Source organism: Marmota flaviventris, chromosome 19, assembly GCF_047511675.1.
Source record: "Marmota flaviventris isolate mMarFla1 chromosome 19, mMarFla1.hap1, whole genome shotgun sequence".
Lineage (NCBI taxonomy): Eukaryota > Metazoa > Chordata > Mammalia > Rodentia > Sciuridae > Marmota > Marmota flaviventris.
The window spans coordinates 15126252-15149206 of record NC_092516.1 but is presented as its reverse complement, the minus strand read 5'-3'; the positions used below and the strand labels follow the sequence as shown (position 1 = coordinate 15149206).

The following is a 22955-nucleotide window of genomic DNA, read 5'->3' as shown; positions in this document are numbered from 1 at the left end:
AAATCTCCATACTGCTTTCCATATTGGCTGCAACAATTTGCAGTCCTACCAGCAGTGTATGAGTGTACCTTTTCCCCCATATCCTTGCTGACACTTATTGTATTTTTAATAGCTGCCGTTTCTGACTGGAGTGAGATGAAATCTTAGAGTGGTTTTGATTTTCATTTCTCTAATTGCTAGAGATGATGAACATTTTTTCATATATTTGTTGATTGATTGTATATCCTCTTCTGAGAAGTGTCTGTTCAGGTCCTTGGCCCATTTATTGATTGGGTTAATTTTTTTGGTGTCTAGCTTTTTGAGTTATTTATATACCCTAGTGATTAGTGTTCTATCTGATGTGTGAGGGGTAAAGATTTGCTTCCAAGATGTAGGCTCTCTATCCACCTCACAGATTGTTTCTTTTGCTGAGAAGAAACTTTTTAGCTTGAGTCCATCCCATTTATTGATTCTTGATTTTAATTCTTGCGCCAAAGAAGTCTTATTAAGGAAGTTGGGGCCTAATCCCACATGATGGAGATTAGGGCCTACTTTTTCTTCTTTTAGACACAGGATCTCTGGTTTTATTCCTTAGTCCTTGATCCATTTTTGAGTTTTGTGAGCCCCTTCTCTTTTTATGCTGCCAGTTAGAGCAGTTGGAATAGTCAAAGACTGAAGCTGGCTAAAATAGCTCTAAGCATCCACTCTCACCAGTATAAGATGGAGTGGGAAGTACTGTCAAGTAGTGTTTTGCACAGTCCAGAAAGATGCACACCCAGGGTGGGGCGGTTTCATTGTTCTATGAGGGGAGTACTGGCTGCTGGAGTTTAGGTCTAATCAGGCCTTGGGGGCATAGTTGGGTGTTATGTGCTCTGGAGAAATTAGATCAACACATGCCTACGGCCAGGTAGATGCCAGTCTCTGCTGGAGTCTAGATCTCCCGAGCCTCACAAGAATTCTACTGGTGGGGTGGGGGAAGCAATCTTCCATACTACTGGCTATGAACATATCCTTCTCCGATTTAATCTCCCTGGGTGTATTCACACCTGACTATTGAGATTCCCAGCCCTCTTTATCTGGTCATGTGAGGTGTCATACTCAAAGAGAAAGATGTCATAGGCTCCCCTTCATTTTTTGACTTTAATCTCCCTGGGTACAATCTTCTTTGTGTATCTTTCACACACGTTCTGCTAGGTACACCCTAGGCCATGTCAGGGTCTTGCTGGGACAATACGGCAATGTTTGCTATAATTTCTTGGGTTCCACCACAGCAAGCTACAGCATGACTTCCTCAAGATGACTCCCACCTAGGCTCTCTGTTTGCAAGTTGAGAAATACAGAATACTTTTCAAACACCAGTTTGCTGTGCAGCCTCTTTATCAGCTAAGTTGAGGCTGCTTTTCTAATGTACAGTGTTTTTTTTTTCCCCACATCAAATCTTCCCATTGTCTTTCTTTGATAGTGTTATCCCTCCCCTCTGTGCTGAACCAGTGCCACTGCTGTAACCTGCTTGGCTCCAATGTTCTTTGTCCAAGGCACCCACATTTCTGAGTCTCTAAGATATTCTGACTGTCCAGTATTGAATTTTAGTAAAATCCCTTTTTCTCACTTCATTAAGAAGCATCACTCCAGCTGCTTGAATCCTGAGCCACAGAGCAACTGGAAATGTATCCTTCCTCTAATCTGCCATCTTGAACCTCCCCATATCCCATCACATGGTCTTTGAAGAGAGACAGCATTTCCTTCTGGACCAGAGGGAAAGTTTACCTAATGTTCAGTATAATGATAATGTTTTCTTCCAGAGCAAAGGTCAGGTGTGATTACTTACTGATCATTATCAAAAAAATTGAGTTCCATAAGCTTGATTCCTCTCCTGCAATACAACAGGCATCACTTCACTCTCTTTATGCTACTGTGTGAGAATTAGGGATTGAGGAACTGGCACAATTTATGATACTCTAGTGCATTTGCTGTGAGTAAAAATGTCCTCTAACTTTGACCCAGGATACTGATGTGTTCTGCCAGCACCTATAACACTACAACAAGCTATCTTGTTATGTTGGAAGTAGGGTAGAATCTCAGATCCTTCACAGTTCTTGACAATAGGCTGCTCGCCTTAATCTCCAGATCTCCAGACTACATACTTTCTTCCTTAGGGATTCAATTTGTACATGCATGAAACAGTGAGAGAGAGCACACAAGCAAAATGCATAAATATGTATTATGTTGTAGGCAGCAGTCTAAGAAAAAGGGTCACTGGAATGGAATCTCATGTCAGGTTTATTAACTGAGTACTTTCCTTTTTATCAATATTAGCAAAGGTCAAGAAGATTTGTTCCAGTGTTATCTGACTGATGGAATAGTCTTCTAAATTGAATAGCACTTTGGCTTTCTCCAAAATACTAAACACCTTTAATAGAAAAAAATGATGGAGTTACCATTGCAATATTCTCAGATAAACCATTTCCCCACACTACATTTCCCAGTTCTTGCCAGGTTTATGCTTAGGGACACAAACATACCAAAAGGGGGAGTCAGAAAGTAGAAGGAAAAGCTGGTTGAAAAATAGAGGAAAGGAGACAATTCTCCATTCCCATTCTCTTGATGGATATGGAGTAACAATAGAATTTAGGATCAGAATCTCAATAAATTAAAAACATAGCACCCTTTGAAAATTAACTTAAAAGTTTCTGCTCTTCTGCTGATGTTAGATTCCCTTTTGACATGCTTATAACTCAATGCTTTCTATTAGTCCTCTATTAACACACAATGTTAGAAGGGTATAATTTCTACAATCACCTTTCCCCAGCAAATTTCCTTGCTTGGAATGAAGTAACCAATAATCCCTTGATACTCCTGGTTTTGAACGTTACCTAAGAAGGGAAAGATTTTGACAGGTGAGTTTTGAAAAGAAACCCAGTATTTGGCAGAATTTTGAAAAATTCCTTAAGTAGTGCACCACTACTGTTGATGGATGGACATGTGGTATGGTATCCAGCCTCTGTAATGGCTTCAAATAATCCTTGCATCTCAATAGTCATACCCTGTCTAGTTTTCTTCTACAGTGCATAGGACTAACCTGTGTAGACAACAGGTTATCACAGAAATAACAGATGTGGTATCTTAGACTAGTTCATAAAAGACATTGTACTTTCCATCATGCTTTCTTTAGGATCATTTGATGTATGGGAATCTAGCTACCATATATGAGCACACTCAAGAAGTCCTATAGAGAGGTGCACATGATAAGATATAGTCTGTATTAGTCAGCTTTTCCTTGTTGTGACCAAAATACCAGAAAAGAACAACTTAAAGGAGGAATGGCAAAGGAAAGCTGCTTAGTTTAGATAGCCAGGAAGGGGGAGAGGAAATGGAGGGTAGGAGAGGAAATGGAGGAGGGGGGAGAGAGGGGGGGGGAGAGAGAGATATGTGTATGTTAGGGACAAGATAGAATCCCTGAGAGCATGAGAGAGAGAGAGAGAGAGAGAGAGAGAGAGAGAGAGAGAGATAGTTAGTTTGTGTGTGTGTGTGTGTGTATATATATGATGGAATATTTGTCAGTAATAACAAAGAATGAAACTATGGCATTTGCTGATAAATGGATGGAACTGGAGAATATCATGCTAAGAGAAATAGGCCAATCCCCAAAATGCAAAGGCCAAATTTTCTCATTTGTGGGTGCTAATCCACAACAAGGGAGGTAGGGGAGAAGAAATCTATTTAGATTTGATGATGAAATAAAAACCTTCCATGATTAATGAATTTAAAAGAACTTACAGCTAGAAAACCTGCACTACAGAACATCCTCAGCAAAATATTCCATGAAGAGGAAATGAAAAATAACAATGAAAATCAGCAGAGGGTGGTATTACACTAAAGGAAAATCTAATCAGAGGAGAAACTAAGAAATGTTAAATACCAAAATAAACAAAAAATGGCTGGGAATACAAATCATGTCTCAATAATAACCCTGAATGTTAATGGCCTAAACTCACAAATCAAACATAAGCTAGCATATTGGATCAAAAAAAAAAAAAAAAAGACCCAACAATATGCTGCCTCCAAGAGACTCATCTCATAGGAAAAGACATCCACAGACTGAAGGTGAAGGGTTGGGAAAAATCATACCACTCACATGGACTGTGGAAACAAGCATGGGTTTCCATCCTCATATCAAATAAAGTAGATTACAAGCTAAAGTTGATCAAAAGGCATAAAGAAGAACATTTCATACTGCTCAAGGGAACCATACACTAACAAGACATAACAATTATAAATATATATGCCCCAAACAATGGAGTGTCTATTTCATCAAACAAATTCTTCTCAAGTTCAAGAGTCAAACTGACCACAACACAATAATTTTGGATGACACACCTCCTTCACCATTGGATAGATATTCCAAACAAAAGCCCCCCCCAAAAACCTATAGAACTCAATAATACAATCAGTAACTTAGACTTAACTGACAAATATAGAATATTTCAACCTTCATTGAGTGAATACACTTTCTTCTCAGCCACATGGATCCTTCTCTAAAATAGACCATATATTATGCCGCAAGCAACTCTTAGCAAATACAAAAAAGTAGAGATACTCCCCTGAATTTTATTAGATCATAATGGAATAAAATTAGAAATCAATGATAAAATAAAAAATAAAAACTACTCCAACACCTGGAGACTAAATAATATGCTACTGAATGAACAACGGGTAGCAAAAGTCATCAAGGAGTAGATTAAAAAATTCTTAGAAGTAAATGAGAACATTGATATAACATATAAAAATCTCTAGGACACTATGAAGGCAGTACTAAGAGGAAAGTTCATTGGATGGAGTTCATTCCTTAAAAGAAGAAAAAGTCAACAAATAAATGACCTAACAGTACATCTCAAAGCCCTAGAAAAAGAAGAACAAATCAACACCAAAGCAGTTGAAGATATGAAATAATTAAAAACAGAGCTGAAATCAATGAGATTGAAACAAAAGAAACAATTGAAAAAATTGACAGAACAAAAAGTTGGTTCTTTGAAAAACTAAATAAAATGAATAAACCCTTAACCATGATAACAAAGAGAAGGAGAGATAAAACTCAAATTACTAACATCTGAGATGAAAAAGGAAATGTCACAACAGATACTACAGAAATACAGAAGATAACTAGAAATTATTTTGAAAACTTGTACTCCAATAAGATAGAAAATATCAAAAGCATGGACAAATTTCTAGAGTCATATGATTCACCCAAACTGAATCAGGATGATATACACAAGTTAAACAGATCAATTTCAAATGATGAAATAGAAGACACCATAAGAAGCCTACCAACCAAGAAAAGCCCAGGACCAGATGGATACATAGCCAAGTTCTACAAGACCTTCAAATAAGTACTAATACCAATACTCCTCAAATTATTTCATGAAATAGAAAAAGAGGGAGCACTTCCAAATTCATTTTATGAGGCCAATATCACCCTGACTCCAAAACCAGACAATGACACATCAAAGAAAGAAAACTTCAGATCCAATATCTCTAACTAACATAGATACAAAAATTATCAATAAAATTCTGGCAAATCAAATAGAAAAACACATCAAAAACATAGTATACCATGATCCAGTGGGGTTCATCTCAGTGATGCAAGTTTGGTTCAACATAGGGAAATCAATAAATGTAATTCATCACATCATAGACTTAAAAAATCATATGATCATCTCAAAATATGCATAAAAAGTATTTGACAAAATACAGCACCCATTCATGTTCAAAACACTAGAAAAACTAGGAATGACAGGAACATATCTCAACATCCTAAAACCTATCTGTGCTAAGCCCCAGGCCAACATCATTTTAAATGGAGAAAAAATGAAATCATTCCCTCTAAAAACTAACCCTAACACAAATAATTACAGTTATCTTTTATTAAACAAAGGCACCAGAAACATACATAGAAGAAAAGATAGCCTCTTCAACAAATGGTTCTGGGAAAACTGGAAATCCATATGCAACAAAATTAAATTAAATCCCTATTGAGAGCAATATGCACAAAGCTCAACTCAAAGTGAATCAAGAACTTAAAAATTAAACCAGAGACCCTATGTCTAACAGAATAAATATAAATATAAATCTTTCTTCCTTCTAAGTTGTTTATTTCAGGTATTTTGTCACAGTGATGAAAAGCTCCTAACACAGAGGGAAACCTGAATGAATAATCATGGATACATAATACAGACCTATCTTTATATGATTTAACTCTAATACATATGAACAGTTTCAGCTTTATTGATTGATTCCATCAAAAATTGGGGTACAAGTCCCTAATGTTTTGTGAAAACTTCTTACTACAAGCAGGGATAAGAAAAAATCATTCAAAAGAAGCTTAATGTAAATGCTCAATAAACATCAATAACACAGTGACAACGATAATTATTGAGGACATGTAACAGAAAAACAAATAAAGACAACACAATCATCATGGATTAGAACTACATAGATTACCTGGGAAAGTTTTCTCAACGAATTTTTTAAACTCTTTAACTTTATCTTCATCCTTAGAAATATTAATTTTTGCTGTTAGAGTGTGTATATTTCCAAACTTATTTCTGACGTGCCGAGGGCTGCCTAGGCATATGAACATCCCCTTTACCATTATGGCCAGTCTAGAACAGAGGGCCTCACATTCTTCCATGCTAGGACGACAAAGAGATATGGATGAAGAAATCCCCTGCAGGGGACAAATTCTATATTTCAAACAGACTCAGGCTTGGAAGGCTTGGAATTCTGCAGAAGCTTTGGTTCTGCAGATGATCACCCCCCTAAGGTCATATTTGGAAGAGGATAACTTAAAAAACAAAGTAGTTGATGGATAAATCCACAATAGGAACAGCTTCCTAACTTCTGTTTTCCTTTACTTCTTCTTTCCAGGACTCTACTGAGTCTTCTTGGCTGAACTCTTGAGCACACTCAGCCACTAACCAGCAGTCCCTCCCCTATAGTTCATATGCTTAGATAAGTCCACTAACTCACCAGTCCTGGCTCAAACTAATTCCATCTTATGCACAATGCAACCTTTTCTAAGTTCCAACCAAGACTCCAAATGGTTCATACCTGTGAGAAGTTATGATGATAGCTTTACCAGTTTTACAGATCCATGTAACTGTGTCCCAGAGCAGGTGTCGTGTTACTGGGTCCATGCCAGTGGATGGCTCATCCAGTAAGACAACTGAGGACTTTCCCATTAGGGCAATAGCAGTGCTCAGCCTACGTTTGTTTCCTCCACTTCATGGTCAAAGAAGGTGATGGACATATGGAAGAGAAGGAAAAATATAAGGGCATTCATGTCAGTAACTCATAGGACAGATTATACATCTAGAACACAGATTTAATAAGACTAACAAAGCATCAGGCTCAAGTCCAAGTGTATGTTTGTGTGTGTATATATGTGTGTATTTTTTTTGAAAAATATGTTCAGTTATTGTCCACCGTATCAACAGTAAGTTTGCAAAAGGGTTCACAATTTAAAAAAAAAAATTTTAATAAGAAAAATGCTCCAGGACCTTGGCTAGTTTATTTTATTAGTGCAGTTTAAAATTCAGATAGTACAATATTCATCATTTGATTTGTGGCACAACTGGCTTTTTAAATTGGGAATCAAAATTGTAAATGAACCTCATTTACGTAAGAAATATAAATCCATACAAAAAAGTTGAATATTCTTATGTGTGTATCTTTTAAATTTTTAGTTGTAATGGACACAATACCTTTATTTATTTATATGCTGGGGATCGAACTCAGTGCCTCATGGATGCTAGGTAAGCACTCTGCCACTGAGTCACAACTCCAGCCCCTGTGTGTATTTTTTTAAAAAAGTAATTTTAGTTGTAGATGGACATGAGATCTTTATTTTATTTATTTTTATGTGGGCTGAGAATTGAACCCCGTGCCTCACATGTGCTAGGCAAGCATCCTACCACTTAGCCACAAAACCAGCCCCTTCATGCAATTTGAAATTACATTTGTTGTAATTTGTCTCAGCATCATTATTGGTAAGATATTTTTATTTTGGGGAGACAAAAAACCATAGACAGATAGGAATAAATGTGCTCTTTTTTTTTGAAGGCAAAGGTTACAGTTCATGTCCACAAAGGGTTAACCTCACGTAAGTGGGATCTGCTGTATTCCTGATATCGAAGCCCTAACAAGACATTAGGTTATTTCACAGTCAATGCCCTTTTGTGTCAGAGGGGTGTAAGTTGAGTTTTCAGACATTCCTTCTAAAATGTAGAAGCAGAGGATAGGTAGCTTATTAACGGTAATAGCATAAAGTCTCACCTGTATGTGTAGACAACGTTGTCAGCAAGTGGTTCCAGGTGCACTGAACATAAAAAGGCTTCTACATACTTGTAAATTACTGACTCTGGAACCCCCCAAAGCCTGGCATACATGATCAGCAATTCCCGACCTGTCATGTGGTTCAGCACAGAATCAGACTGAGGACCATAGCCAATTCTTGACCTAATCTGAATCAAGCAATGGATCCATGTCAACTATTCCATGAACATACAATTCATGTGACTAAAATACACTACTCACAATACTAAAAGGGTTTGATACCCTAGAACTCCCATAAGGATGACTACTATGTGCCCAAGGTAAATTTTCATTTGTTAGATGAAGTTGCCTATTTGAATAGGAAATAGCTATTCTTATACATTAAAGTAATATATAAGATTTCACTTCCAGTAATATCTAAGTAACTTCTTTCAGACCAAGTAATTATAAATCATGCTTGGTTTGGATATGAGGTATCCACCCAAAAAAGTCATGTGTTAATGCAGGAAGTAAATGATTAGATTAGATTATTAGAGCTGTAACCTAATCAGTAGATCAATCCATTTGATGGATTAATAATTTGAATGACTTACTACTGGGTGGTAACTATAGGTACCTGGGACATGGTTGGAGGAAGTGAGTGACTGGGGGATTATATATATATTTTGTCCCTGGATCCTTGTGCTTTCTCTCTGCTTACTGTCATGAGCTGAGCAGCTTTCTTTCACCATGACATTCTGCCTCATCTCAGGTCCAGAACAATGGAGTTGGCCAACAAAAGAATGAAACCTCTGAAGCCATGAGCCCAAGTAAACTTTTCCTCTTCTAACCTGTTCTTGTCCAGTATTTTGGTTACAGCAATGAAAAGCTCATTAATACAGTACGTATGTGAATAAATATTATATTTAAAGTATACAGTTATATGTATTTATATTTAGCCAAGTTAATGCTAAGAGAATTGGGCTGAGCTATTAGCTTATGACTAACATGGAATAGATAAAGTTTATAATTTAGCCACACTAAATGCTTGTTGAATACTTAAAACTCTTTGAAGAACTGTAGCAAAATGAAAAAATACATTATTCACAAGGTCCTGTGAATTCACAAGGTCAACATTAACTCACAAATTAAATAAGCAAACATCATCCATGCTTCAGAGAAAACAGAATAACGAGGACTGATCCCAAACTATGCAAGTTACTAGAATAAGCAGAAATGACTTTTGAAGAAACTCTTATAACTATGTTCAATGAAGTAAAGGAAATGAGTAAAATGCTTGTAATAGGAAAAAATAGGCCAACAATGCACAAATAGAACTTATCATAAAGAATGATATGGAATGAATGGGGGTATAGTTCAGTAGAATGCTTAGCATGTGTGAAGCCCTGGGTTTGATTCCCAGCCAAACACACACATACACCCCCTCCCCCAGTAAAAAACCAAATGGAAATTTCTAATGGAAAACTGCAATATGGAATGAAAACACTGGATAGGATTAATATCAGAGTAGAGGTGAGAGAATAACCCTGTAAACTTGATAGGATTTCACCACGAAAAGAAATGATTAATGGGAAATAGTCACAAAGTAATATTGACTCTATTCCAAGCAAATAATATTTAAATCCTTAATGGAACTGATAAATTTCTAGTTACATAGAAATCAATAAACTCAATCTCAGGGACAAAAAGTAGAAAACTAAGCCAGGCACAGTTGCACATGCCTTTAATCCTAGAGACTCTGGAGGCTGAGGCAGGAGGATTTCAAGTTCAAAACCAGTGTCGGCAACTTAGTGAGGCCATAAGCAGCTTAGCAAAACCCTGTCTCAAAAATAAATAAATAAATAAAAAGGGCTGGGGATCTGGATCAGTGGTTAAGCATTTCAGTACAAACAAACAAACAACAGCAAATAACATTAAAATATTCCCAATTTCCATAGAAGAAGCAACATTGTCGATACACTCAAAATAATATAAAATTGAACAAAAGCAAAGCACCAGTTCCAGATAATTTTATAAGGGGTATAAAAATTTTTAAAGAGAAAAGGATGATGACATTTGAATGTTGGTATCATGAAAAAATTAAGGAAAGCTTTCCCAGAAAAATAAGAAAACAGAAAAAAAATCCAAACCTAAAAGCAAGGAGTTCTGAAGAATGATAGAAATTCTTTAAGATTGGCGGTGGTGGGGGAGACTACACAGAAATACAGCAGATTCCTGAAAATAGTATATCCATGAGCAAATGGGAGCTTATTCCAGGGTATAACAATGGATTAATATTAGAAAATTTACACAAATTTTCCTCCTATTAGTAGATATAAGGAGAAAAATCATATCTCTTCCATAGGTGATAAAAGAGCTTTTGACAAAATTTAATAACCATTTTTCTTTCAAACAGTCAAAAATGAAAATAAATAGCTAATTTCTTTTTTTATTACTTTAAAAGCATTTTTTAGTTGCAGATGGACACAATATCTTTATTTATTTTTATGTGGTGCAAGGCAAACGCTCTGCCACCAAGCTACAACCCCAGCCCTAAATGGCTAATTTCTTAACATGAAATATATTTAGGACACATAAACTGTACTAGGCTGAATATATAGTCTCATAGACTATAAACAACAATTATAGCAATTTTTAAACTGTGTAGAACAAGATATGAACATGGCCACTCTATGACTGTGTCTGAAATGAGACAGGAAAAAGGATATTCTGCAATTGCAAAAATAGCCAAACAACTCTTTCCAGACTAACATGAGTGACTGCTGCTTTTATTTTTCCAGTGACATCTCTTATATGATCCAGTGATAAGAAAAGAGAAACTATGCTCAAATGCCATTTTTATAAACCTGTCAGACTAGGAAAATTTCAACAGACAGGTCACATAGGGAAACAGGCAACTCAAACATTGCTGGCATAGTGCACATTTATATAATCATATATGGAAAGCAAGTTGGCAAGAAGATTACACATAGCATACTACCTTATGTGTAACAAAATGGAAAATTTATACAGTTGACTGTATATGCATAAATATTGTAGAATAATAAAATGGTTACTTTTTCATGTGGGCTTAGGAAGAAATGAGTCCAACAAAGGTTGGAAGGAGACTGATAACTTTTTTACTTTTATACCTTTTTACATTCTTTTGATTTGTGCCCCCTAGTGTTTTAAAATTCTTTTTACTGTACTTTTCTACTTATGTAAATTTGTTCTAGTTGCTAAAAGTTACAATTTGTTTTCCTCCAAATCTGGTGCATGCTCATTATTTCCCCATCCTCATTTGTCTATTTGTCATCCCACTGATTCAGTGATGTCCAGATGACACTTTTTAGGTCTTTATGTGTAGGATCTTAAGTTCATTACTTTCTTAAAATTTTCTTGCCTTACCTGGCTTCAATGATAAAAACCATCCAGATTTTCCTCCTAACTCCCTCTTCTTCCTGAGTTTTCTCCAATTGTCCTTCCTCTCCATATATCTTAGAATTGTTGACAATTCTCAGGATTAAGTCCGTATCTTTCTTCTATTATACACACTCCTGATATATTATCTCATCTACTTTCAATTTAAATCTCATAAAAACTTTGATGAATTCCAAATTCATATCAATTTACTATCACATGTTCCAACTGTCTGTTCTACAGTCTCCCATATGGATGTGGCATAGGCACATTAAAGTCAATATATTCTCCAAACACACTCATCTTCTGTGTTTGCTAATTTGGTGAATGGACTTTCATGTATTCGATAGCTCAAGATAGAAACCTTTTTTTTTTTTTAATAACCCAGATGATCCTGTCAATTCTACTCTCATGCTATCTTTCACAACATATTTTTCTAATTGCTGTTTTGTTTCAGATCCTAATGTCAGCAGATTAAATGCCATTACTGATCTTCTTGTTTCCAATCGACCTAATTATGGATATTTAAATTTTGCTCCAGCCAGAACTCTTGCCTTTCCTCAAACTCAATGTTATCATGCCTATCACTGTCTTTAGACAGTGTTACTGTTCACTGTTACTTTTGAGAAAAGAGAATTTATAGACCAGTGCTCTCAGTTTCCATTCCATGTCCCCCACCTACTTTCCTGGTTCCCTCCACTTTCCAGCCATTAAGTGAGTGATGAAGAAGAGAAATACCTTTCTGATATTTTCAGTGACACTATTGCCATCAATTAAAACAACTCCAGAGGTGATGGTCTCCTCTCCAGTTATCATTTTGAATATAGTGGTTTTCCCAGCTCCATTCAATCCAAGCAATCCAAAGCACTCTGACTTTTTGACTACAAGGGAGATATTTCTTATAGCTCGTACAACTGGACACTTATAATAAATCTGAGAAAATTAAAAAAAATGTACTGAGGCATTCATTATGGGTCAACCAAAACCATAACTCAGATCTATGGATTGCTACCTGTAGACATTTTTGTTTCATAAGAACTCTTCTTCTTTCAGTCCTCTATGTTACCAAACTATACATAGATCCCAAAGAACTATAATTAATTAGTATTACCACCAGTAAATTCTTGGCAGGGAAAATGTGTAAACCTCAGGGCAATGCTGACCATTGATGACATTACCTTGGTAACTTTGTTAAGCAGCACTGGGTTAGTCTGAAAGGTGCAAAGCAGTTCCAGGACTTTGTTTTTTTCTTTTATTACAGCTTCATCCTCTTGTTCCTTGGTTCCTTGGTTAGGTACTACAGCCTGTATTTTTAAGACAAGGATTATATTTATGGATACTCCTTAGATAACTGGTTTAAATTTAGCAGCTTTAAGAAAACTAATTTGAGATGTCAGAAAAGGTTTGAATAATTTCTAAGGGCCTTCCTATCACAAATATATCCTTTATTTGCTTCATTTTGGAAACGGTCATGCAGGATTTTGTATAGCTATGAATAAGCCATATATTCTTGCCAATAATATGAATACTTCATGGAAAAAAGAAGCCACAGTATTATTGTCTGGTGTGATTTGTTGCAATTAAATATACATTCAAGATCCCAAAAGGGGAGAGATTGACCTTTATTTTGAGGAATTGCTTCTTTTTTTAAAAATTTGTTATATATGACAGCAGAATGCATTACAATTCATATTACACATCTGACTAATTCATATAAAAATCAGCCAGAAGCTTTGCAAAAGACATGTAGGAATGAAACAATATTCTCTATTCTATGAAGAGTCATTTTTACTGTTTGGGCAAAATTTTGTGGTTTGAATTGCAAATTTTTGTTTAAAGTGTTCTTTTCCAATCAGATGTGTCTCCTGGAGGCAGCATATTGTTGGATTTGTTTTTTTAATCCATGTTACCAGCCTATGTCGCTTTATTGGAGAGTTTAGGCCATTAACGTTTAGAGTTACTATTGATAGATGGTTTGTACTTCCAGCCATGTTTGATTATTTATCTTTTTTTTTAAATTTAGTTTGTTTCTCCATGATTAGCTTTCCCCCCACCCTCTGTCTTTACTGAGGCACTTCCCACTGATGATTTTGGTTATTGTTTTTCATTTCTTCCTCATGTAGTGTTTTGCTCAAGATGCTTTGCAATGCTGGTTTTCTGGCTGCAAATTCTTTTAACTTTTGTTTATCATGAAAGATTTTTATTTCGTTGTCGTACCTGAAGCTTAATTTTGCTGGATACAAAATTCTTGGTTGGCATCCATTGTCTTTCAGAGTTTGAAATACGTTGTTCCAGGATCTTCTCGCTTTCAGCGTCTGTGATGAAAAATCCGTTGTTAACCTTATTGGTTTACCCCTGAATGTAATCTGCCTCCTTTCTCTTGTAGCTTTTAATATTTTCTCTTTGTTCTGTATATTGGATATCTTCATAACAATGTGTCTTGGCGTTGGTCTACTGTGATTTTGTATGGTCGGTGTCCTGTATGCATCTACAATTTGTATATCCGTTTCCTTTTTTATTTCTGGAAAGTTTTCTATAATTATTTCATTCAGCAGGTTGCTCATTCCCTTGGTTTGAACCTCTATACCTTCCTCTATCCCGATGACTCTTAAGTTTGGTTTTTTTATGTTATCCCATATCTCTTGGATGTTTTTCTCGTGATTTTTTACCAGCCTTTCTGAGTTGGCTAGACTCTTTTCAAGATGATATATTTTGTCTTCATTATTTGACGTTCTGGCTTCTACTTGCTCCACTCTGTTAGTGATACTCTCATTTGAGTTTTTAATTTGGTTTATAGTTTCCTTCATTTCTAGAATTATTGTTGGAATTTTTAATAATCTCTATCTCCTGATAAAGATGCTTAATTTCTTCTTTTATCTGTTTATGTAATTCATTTTTAATGTGTTCTTTCACTGTTTGAATTTGCTGTCTCATATCCTCTTTAAGGTTCCATTCCATCTGTCTAAGGTAATCCTTGAGTTCTTTATTTGACCATTTTTCTGATGCCTCTAGGTCCTCCTGAATATTTAGGCTGTCCTGCATTGTTTGTACTCCTTTTCTTCCTTGCTTTTTCATGCTGCTCATGTTACTTCTTGTTCTGTTTGACTGCTGAGTTACTGTTTACTCCTATAAATTTATTTGATGCTTGGGAGGAAAGGTATTAGAAGGGAAGGGAAGAAGTCACTAAAGAGAATGAGAGTAAGCAGGTAGAATTCAAGGAAGGGGGAATAAGGAAATTGAAAAGAAATGAAAAGACAAAAGAAAAAAATAGAAAATAAAAAAAAGTTTTAAAAAAATTGAAGGCATTCCCTCTAAAATCTGGAACAAGACAGGGATGCCCTCTCTCACCACTTCTGTTCAACATAGTTCTCGAAACACTGGCCAGAGCAATTAGACAGACGAAAGAAATTAAAGGCATCAAAATAGGAAAAGAAGAACTTAAATTATCACTATTTGCAGATGACATGATTCTATACCTAGCAGACCCAAAAGGGTCTACAAAGAAACTATTAGAGCTAATAAATGAATTCAGCAAAGTGGCAGGATATAAAATCAACACGCATAAATCAAAGGCATTCCTGTATATCAGCGACAAATCCTCTGAAATGGAAATGAGGACAACCACTCCATTCACAATATCTTCAAAAAAAATAAAATACTTGGGAATCAACCTAACAAAAGAGGTGAAAGACTTATACAATGAAAACTACAGAACCCTTAAGAGAGAAATAGAAGAAGATCTTAGAAGATGGAAAAATATACCCTGTTCATGGATAGGCAGAACTAACATCATCAAAATGGCGATATTACCAAAAGTTCTCTATAGGTTTAATGCAATGCCAATCAAAATCCCAACGGCATTTCTTGTAGAAATAGAGAAAGCAATCATGAAATTCATATGGAAAAATAAAAGACCCAGAATAGCAAAAACAATGCTAAGCAGGAAGTGTGAATCAGGCGGTATAGCGATACCAGACTTCAAACTATATTACAGAGCAATAGTAACAAAAACAGCATGGTACTGGTACCAAAACAGGCGGGTGGACCAATGGTACAGAATAGAGGACACAGAAACCAATCCACAAAACTACAACTATCTTATATTTGATAAAGGGTCTAAAAGCATGCAATGGAGGAAGGATAGCATCTTCAACAAATGGTGCTGGGAAAACTGGAAATCCATATGCAACAAAATGAAACTGAATCCCTTTCTCTCGCCATGCACAAAAGTTAATTCAAAATGGATCAAGGAGCTTGATATCAAATCAGAGACGCGCCGTCTGATAGAAGAGAAAGTTGGCTACGATCTACAGTCGGTGGGGTCGGGCTCCAAATTCCTCAATAGGACACCCATAGCACAAAAGTTAATAACTAGAATCAACAAATGGGACTTACTCAAACTAAAAAGTTTTTTCTCAGCAAAAGATACAATAAGAGAGGTAAATAGAGAGCCTACATCCTGGGAACAAATCTTTACTCCTCACACCTCAGATAGAGCCCTAATATCCAGAGTATACAAAGAGCTCAAAAAATTAGACAATAAGAGAACAAACAACCCAATCAACAAATGGGCCAAGGACCTGAACAGACACTTCTCAGAGGAGGACATACAGTCAATCAACAAGTACATGAAAAAATGCTCACCATCTCTAGCAGTCAGAGAAATGCAAATCAAAACCACCCTAAGATACCATCTCACTCCAGTTAGATTGGCAGCCATTATGAAGTCAAACAACAACAAGTGCTGGCGAGGATGTGGGGAAAAGGGTACACTTGTACATTGCTGGTGGGACTGCAAATTGGTGCAGCCAATTTGGAAAGCAGTATGGAGATTTCTTGGAAAGCTGGGAATGGAGCCACCATTTGACCCAGCTATTCCCCTTCTCGGTCTATTCCCTAAAGACCTAAAAAGAGCATGCTACAGGGACACTGCTACATCGATGTTCATAGCAGCACAATTCACAATAGCTAGACTGTGGAACCAACCTAGATGCCCTTCAATGGATGAATGGATAAAAAAAATGTGGCATTTATACACAATGGAGTATTACTCTGCATTAAAAAATGACAAAATCATAGAATTTACAGGGAAATGGATGGCATTAGAGCAGATTATGCTAAGTGAAGCTAGCCAATCCCTAAAAAACAAATGTCTAATGTCTTCTTTGATATAAGGAGAGTAGCTAAGAACAGAGTAGGGTCGAAGAGCATGAGAAGAAGATTAACATTAAACAGGGATGAGAGGTGGGAGGGAAAGGGAGAGAGAAGGGAAAATGCATGGAAATGGAAGGAGACCCTCAGAGGTATACAAAAGTACATACAAGAGGAAGTGAGGGGAAGGGGAAAAATAATACAAGGGGGACAAACGAATGTCAGTAAAGGGGGCAGAGAGAGAAGAGGGGAGGGGAGGGGAGGGGAGGGGAGGGGGGATAGTAGAGGATAGGAAAGACAGCAGAATACAACAGACACTAGTATGGCAATATGTAAATCAATGGATGTGTAACTGACGTGATTCTGCAATCTGTATATGGGGTAAAAATGGGAGCTCATAACCCACTTGAATCAAATTGTGAAATATGATATATCAAGAACTATGTAATGTTTTGAACAGCCAACAATAAAAAATTAAAAAAAAAAAAAATTAAAATTAAAATTAAAAAAAATAATAAAAAAAATTAAAAAAAATTTAAAAAATGAAAATGAAAAAAAAACCCAAATTAAAAAAAAATTAATAAATGCAGTCTTAGAGTTTGACTAACTTCTCTTCCAGTAGGTGGAGCTGTTCCCATCGGGCCAAGCTTCTCTTCTCAATACGCGGGAACCAATCACTGTGCAGCAGCGCCTCCTCCCAGACTGGGCGGGTCTCCAATCCTGAGTACCTAGGGCCTTCTCTTGTGTCTAGTCACTTCTCCACTTATCCTCAAGCCAGGCCCCGCTCACCACAATACTGGCTACATGCCAGGTCTGCTGCTCTTGGGAGCCCTATATTCATGAACGACTGGGCATACTCTCCCTCTTTGCCATTCCCTCAGACCCTAAGTTTGTAGAGCTTTGGGCTGAGAACCCTCAGCGAATTTTGCTTGCCCTCCGGTAGCCACGCCCCCGGTATCTGGTGCAAGAGACCTCAGTTGTCAGCACTGGTGGGAGTGGTAGCCGGGAGTTCCGCTCCGCGGGTCCTGTGCCACTCCTGATTCCCTCGGTCTGGCTATCGCGCTCATGGGAGAGCTGGGAGGGGCCCTTAAGGTTTCCCCGCTGTGTGGAGAGGGAAGGCTAGGGGGTTACACACCTGTCGCCGTCGGTTTCAATGGAGTTATCTCCTCCGCCGCATTCTGGTGACGTCAGTTCTCTGCCATGGTGGTATGCCATGCAAATGGCGACAGTTCGTTCCCTTTGCTGGGTGACCAATGCAACGGGTGGGTCCTGACTGGCTCTCCCAAGCCCCGTTTCAATCCTGTGGCCACTGCCTATGAAGGCTCGGTTGGCATTAACCTCCGTATGTTCAGAAGGGCTGACCAGTTGTTTCAGCGGGATCGTTTAGTGCTGAGTCACAGCAGTTTGTCTGCGAGAAGCAGGCGAACGGAAGCTTGAATTCAGCCGATCCGGGCTCGGTGTGTGTTCTGAGAGGCCCAGACTGTTCGCCCCAGATCCACGTCAGCTCAGCATTGCCTAGTGATCCTGAGCAAACTGCATTTAGACGGTTTACGACTCCCTATGCCCGCGCAGCTGAAGAGGTCACAGACTTGATCTCTCTGCGCCCGCTGCCATGTTCAATAGACCTCTAAAGTGTTCTTTTAAGAGTACTGATTAAGGAGAAATGGAGCAGGAGAATATGTTCAGTTCAGTAAACACGCTAACCAAAGGAGTGAAAAGATAGCCCCCAATCAAGTTTCTAATCTCAAAATCAGTTATATAGGAGAGGTGATAATGGGAATTTGTGCTTTGTTTTCAATCTTTTATTGAAATAGGATGATTCGGTTACTTTAGTTCTTCTTGAGTTTTTGTAGTTGTGCCTTTTTAGGAAGTATTTAATTTCATCAAAAGTGTCAAACTTAAGAGTAGCTTTTATTAGCTTTTAGTTACACATGACATCCTCTCATTTGTTCAGATATTGCTAAGACATGTCTTTTTTTTTTTCTTTTCATGATTACTCTGGCAGAGGCTTATCAATTGTAATAAAAACTTTCAATGAATTAGCCTTTGGTTATTTTCACTAATTTTTCTTCTTTTTTGTTTGGAGTTTTATTTATTTCTTGTTTATTTACTTCTTGCTCTGAATGTATTTTACTCTTTTTCTCTGAAGTTTATTGGGGTTAGCTTCAATTATTGATTTGAGAACTTTCTTCATTTCTAACATAAGCATTTAATGGCATAAATTTCCATTAAAACACTGCTTAAGGTACATGATACACATTTTGATATTTCCTATTCCTATTTTCATTTCAGTTTGGAAAACTTTTAAATGTCCTATGTGACTTTTTTTCCCTCCAGGGCTAGGGATCCAAGGCCTTGCCCGTGCCAGGCAAGTGCTCTACCACTGAGCTACATCCCCAGCCCATGACTTTCTCTTTGAAGAGTTATAGAGAAGAGTGTTGATTAACTGCCCAGTGTTTGAAGATATTTCTACTATTGATTTTAGTTTAATAATGACTAGAAAAAATATTCTGTGTTATTTCAATTTTCTTGTTAATGATTTCTTTTGGTGAATATTGATGTGCACTGCTCTTCCGGGTGATGTGCCCCAATTAAATATAGTTAGTTGATGGTGTTTTACTGATTTTTCTGTCTTATGTTCTATGGATTACTGATGGAATAATTACCAACTCCTCCCTGAGGAGGGAGAGCTAATTCTTTTTTCTGGTTGGGTTTTTCTTGGTAGTTTCTACTTATACATAAAGGTGGTACATTTATATATGCACATAACATAATTTTGTTAAATTTGTTCCATGTTTCCCCTTTACCATTATTCCTCCATCCCTCTCAATCTTCTTATACTCTACTGATATTCCACACATCTTTATGATATTCAATTCCCTTCTCCACCTCCTTCTTTCCCTTATTTTGCTACAACTTCTACATATGAGAGAAACCATTCAACCCTTGACCTTCGGTGTCTGGCTTATTTCACTTTGCATGATATTCTCCAGTTCCATCCACTTCATTTACTGGCAAATAGCATTATTTCATTCTTTAAATTTTTTAAAAAATTTATTATTACTAGTTACACATGACAATAAAATGTATTTTGATATAAATATATGGAGTATAACTTCTCATTCTTCTGGTTGTACATAATATCAAATTATTTTGGTCATGTAACCATATATGCACATAGGAAAGTAATGTCCCATTCATTCTATATCTTTCCTATTCCCATTTCCCTCCCTTTCTTTCATTCCCTTTGTCTAATCCAAAATACTTCTATTCTTCCCTATCCTCCCTTTTTTTTGTGTGAGTTAGCATCTTCATTATCAGAGAGAACATTCTGCCTTTGGTTTTTTGGGGATTGGTTTATTTTACTTAGCATGATATCATTCATTTACTGGAAAATTCCATAATTTCATTCTTCTTTGTGGCTGATATATATATATATATCTATCTCACATTTTCTTTATCCATTCATCTGTTGAAGGATATGTAAGTTGGTTCCATAGTTTAGCTATTGTGATAATTGGGTCAAATGGTGGTTCCATTCTGAGTTTTCAGAGGAATCTCCATACTGCTTTCCAGAGTGGTTGCACAAATTTGCAGTCCCACCAGTAATGTATGAATGTACTTCTTTCCCCACATCCTTGCCAACATTTATTGTTACTTGTATTCTTTTTCTTTTTTTGTACTGGGGATTGAACCCAGGGACACTTAACCACTCAGCCATATCCCCAGCCCTTTTTTGTATTTTATTTAGAGACAGGGTCTCACTGATTTGCTTAAGGTCCTGCTAATTTGCTGAGGCTGGTCTTGAATTTGGGATTCTCCTGACTGAACCTCCCAAACTGCTGGGATTATAGGCATGCACTATCACGGCCAGCTGTATTGTATTCTTAATAATTTATAATTCTTAATAACTTGTATTCTTAAAAAATACCATTCTGACTGGAGTGTGATGAAATCTCAGTGTAGTTTTAATTTGCATTTCTCTAAGTGCTAGAGATAGTGAACATTTTTTTCATTTTTTGTTGACTCTATTTCTTCTTCTCTGAAGTGCTTGTTCAGTTCCTGCTCATTTATTGATTGGGTTATTTGTTTTTTTGAATTCTTTATATATCCTGGAGATTAATGCTCTATTTTAGGTGCAGGTAACAAAGATTTCTTTTCCTATTCTGTAGGCTTTCCCTTCACTTTCTTGATTGTTTCCTTTGCTGAGAAAAACATTTTGATTCCACCCATTTATTTTTTATTTTTAAAATTTGTTTTAATTAGATACACATGAAAGTACAATGATCTTGACATATCATACATTTGAATCAGATGGGGTATAATTTCTCATTTTCTGAGTGTACAGGTTGCAGAATCACATTGGTCATGCAGTCACGTATACACATTTTTTTCTGCTGTCCTTCCTTTCCCCCATTCTCCTTCCCTCCCCCCTTCCACCCATTTTTTGATTCTTCATTTTACTTCTTGTTAAGGAAGTTGGTTCCTCAGCCAACATGATATAGATTTGGGCCTACTTTTTCTTTTATTAGACACAGTGTCTCTGGTGTAATGCCTAAGCCCTTGATCCACTTTGAATTTTGTGCAAATTGAGAGATAGGGGCTTAATTTCATTTTACTACATATGGATTTCCAGTTTTCCCAGCCTCATTTCCATTATTTCATCACTAAGTAAAACTCCATTGTGTATATATACTACATTTTCTTTATTCATTCATGCATTGACAGGCATCTGGGCTGATTCCATAATTTGGCTACTATGAATTGTGTTTTAAAAACAATGAAGTGGCTATACCACCACACTATGCTGATTTTAGTTCTTTTGGCTAAATACCGATGAGTGGGATAGCTGGGTTATATGGTGGTTACATTTCTATAGTTTTTTGAGAAATCTCCATACTCCTTTCCAGAGTGGTTTTACTAATTTTCAGTCCCACCAACAGTGTATTATAGTACCTTTTTCCTCACATCCTCACCAGCATTTATTTGTGTTCTTGATAATTGCCATTCTGACTATGGTGAGATGAAATTTAGTTTTGATTTGTATTTCCCTAATTGCTAGAGATGTTGAACATTTTTTTTCATGTATTTGTTGGCCATTTGTATTTCTTCTTTTGACAAGTTTCTGTTTAGTTCTTTTGCTCATTGTTGTCTGGGTTTTTTTTTTTTTTTTTGAGTTCTTCATATATTAATTCCCTGTCAGAGAAGCAGCTGCAAAAAGTTGGGAGAGCTAATTCTTAACAGAGATTAGTAGGCCACTTTGGTAGACTCATACAGGAGGATTTGGGATTTGAGATTTCTGGATCAACTTAGATATTCCTATCCCATGTATCAGGGTTCCATTCTTTTTCAACAACAGCTATAATCTGGCAAGCAGACCTGCCTTGGTTGAGAGTTGGACTTTCATGGAGTTTATCTAATCTGAAAGTTAGGCTTTGATCCTCTTACTCAATTTTCTCTGCCCTTCCATTTCAAGAAATGAAAGTCTTATTATATACTACTAAATAGATCCTTTCTCTTTCACACTTGACTTTCAATGTGGTTCCCTGGGAACCAATACTAGTAGAAGAGAGAGAAAGGAATCAGGAGTAGGCAGCGGAAGAAGTCAAGCTTTGATGCAGGTCAGATGGCACTGACAGTAGACCCCATGGAAGCTCTGAATTAATGCAGCTGGCACAAAGATGACCAAATATTTTATACTTGCATCAGTAAGTGGATGTGTACTATTGAAGAAGAGGTGTCACCTTGAGGCTCTCTGCAGCTGAAATCATCCATGAAAAGTATGATGGCTAAAAGCAGATCAAAGTTAGTACTCTTGGAATCTAGGCAGCAGCTCATTCATTGAAGGGGGATCTGGACAGTGCATTCAATCCCTTTACTTTCTCAGACATATCTAGCTTCCATCAGTGAATATGTTCACTCCTAGGATAAAGTGCCAAGAACTCCTTTTGAAACAAGTGAAGAATCTGTACAGAGATTTTAATTAAAGATTAGATTGGCAATAGGGCAAGTAAAAAGGAGTAAAGACAAGTCCCAGATTATTCTGTTAAGCAAATATATAGATGATGGTGTTATTTACTGAGAGAGAGAACACT

General features: G+C 36.7%; 1 protein-coding gene across 1 annotated transcript in view; it reads right to left on the bottom strand.

Annotated features, from left to right (window-relative positions):
- Nucleotides 1–2248: 2248 nt before the first annotated feature.
- The window catches only part of LOC114096938 (phospholipid-transporting ATPase ABCA3-like), a 169261-nt gene continuing 148554 nt past the window's right edge, over nucleotides 2249–22955 (bottom strand). The window contains exons 23-29 of the mRNA XM_071605765.1: nucleotides 12888–13013; nucleotides 12448–12642; nucleotides 8311–8498; nucleotides 7087–7257; nucleotides 6478–6668; nucleotides 2779–2852; nucleotides 2249–2389 (exon numbers count right to left, since the gene is read on the bottom strand). Coding sequence (XP_071461866.1) covers nucleotides 2249–2389; nucleotides 2779–2852; nucleotides 6478–6668; nucleotides 7087–7257; nucleotides 8311–8498; nucleotides 12448–12642; nucleotides 12888–13013 — 1086 coding nt within the window. The remainder of the gene's footprint in view (nucleotides 2390–2778; nucleotides 2853–6477; nucleotides 6669–7086; nucleotides 7258–8310; nucleotides 8499–12447; nucleotides 12643–12887; nucleotides 13014–22955) is intronic.